This window comes from Aptenodytes forsteri, unplaced genomic scaffold, assembly GCF_000699145.1.
Source record: "Aptenodytes forsteri isolate BGI_AS27 unplaced genomic scaffold, ASM69914v1 Scaffold850, whole genome shotgun sequence".
Taxonomy (NCBI): domain Eukaryota; kingdom Metazoa; phylum Chordata; class Aves; order Sphenisciformes; family Spheniscidae; genus Aptenodytes; species Aptenodytes forsteri.
Window position 1 is genome coordinate 9,803 of NW_008795102.1, and position 1,535 is coordinate 11,337.

At 63.6% G+C, this 1,535-nt stretch overlaps 1 protein-coding gene across 1 annotated transcript in view; it reads left to right on the forward strand.

Annotated features, from left to right (window-relative positions):
• LOC103897123 overlaps positions 1-1,202 on the forward strand; it is a gene marked incomplete at both ends in the record, with an annotated part of 10,520 nt that extends 9,318 nt beyond the window's left edge. The window contains one exon of the mRNA XM_009277090.1: positions 983-1,202. Coding sequence (XP_009275365.1) covers positions 983-1,202 — 220 coding nt within the window. The remainder of the gene's footprint in view (positions 1-982) is intronic.
• Positions 1,203-1,535: the final 333 nt, after the last annotated feature.

A 1,535-nucleotide genomic window follows, 5' to 3' on the forward strand; every position in this document is an offset into this window, starting at 1 on the left:
GGGCTATAGGGGGTCTGCAGGATGCTGTGGGGTGATCTTGGGGTGCTGCAGGGAGTTTTTTTGGGTGTGGGGTGCTCTAGGAGGTCTTCAGATGCTATAGGGACCCCAGGCCGCCTATAGGTAGCCTGAGGGGTGCTATAAGGATGCTGTAGGGACCCTCGGGGGTCCCCGCGTGTCCATCGAGTGTCCCCAAGTGTCTTTGTGGGTCTCCTGAGCGTCCCCGCGTGTCTCCTCTGCGTCCCCGCGTGTCTCCTCTGCGTCCCCAAGTGTCTCCTCTGTGTCCCCAAGTCTCCTGACGGGTCTCCTGCGTGTCCCTGCGTGTCCCTATGGGTCCCCCAAATGTCTCCCCCACGTCCCCGCGTATCCCTGTGTGTCCCCGGGTGTCCTTATAGGTCTCCTCAGTGTCCCCACGGGTCCTCAGAGTGTCCCTAAGTGCCCTCACGCATCCCCAAGTGTCCCCAACTGTCCCCTCATCCCCACCCCTTTCCCGTCCGCGTGTCCCCAGCCCTCGGGGGTGCTATAGGGACCTTCAGGAGTGCAATAGGCACGTCCAGGGGTGCTATAGAGTGCTATAGGGACCCCCAGGAGTGCTATAGGGACCCCCAGGAGTGCTATAGGGACCCAGGGAATGCGATCGGCGCGCCTAGGGGTGCTACAGCGGTGCTGCGGGTACCCCCAGGGGTGCTTATAGGCACCCCCAAGAATGCTGTGGGGACCCCAGGGGTGCTCTGGGGAGCCAAGGAACGCGGTGGGCGCCCCTAGGGGGGCTAGAGGGGTGCTGGAGGTACCCCCAGCAATGCTATAGGTACTTGCAGGAATGCTATAGGGACCCTCAGGTGTGCCGCAGGGACCTCAGGAATGCTATAGGGACCCCAAGAATACTGTAAGGATCCCTGCGAGTGCTATAGGGACCTCGGAGTGCCCCAAAGGCCCCTCCGGGGCTACCCCCTGGGGCCTGGGCGCCCTTTGGGGCCCCCTATAGACGCCGGGGTTATTCCGCTATAGGGCTGTATATGGACCGGCGCTGCGTCTACTACCGGAAGCCGCTGCTGGAGTCGGGGACGCTGGGGACGAAGGGGAACGTGCAGGTGGTGATCCCCTTCCTGAGCGAGTCCTACAGCTCCCGCCAGGACCCCCCCGAGAAGGCCATCCCCATCTGCACCCTCAAGAACTTCCCCAACGCCATCGAGCACACCCTCCAGGTACCCCTATAGGGGCCCCCGCGCGCCCGGCTCCCTTCTATAGGGGACCCCGGGCACCTCTTTCCATTCTGTAGGATCTCCCAGATGTCAGCGTCCCTTTTAGGGGGTGCCCCGAATGCCTGGGTCCCTGCTGGGGGAGATCCCGGACGCCTGGGTCCCTTCTATAGGGTGCCCCGGATGCCTGGGTCCCTTCTATAGGGTCTCCCGGATGCCTGGGTCCCTTCTATAGGGTGCCCCGGACGCCTGGGTCCCTTCTGTAGGGTCTCCCGGATGCCTGGGTCCCTTCTATAGGGTGCCCCGGACGCCTGGGTCCCTTCTATAGGGTCTCCCAGA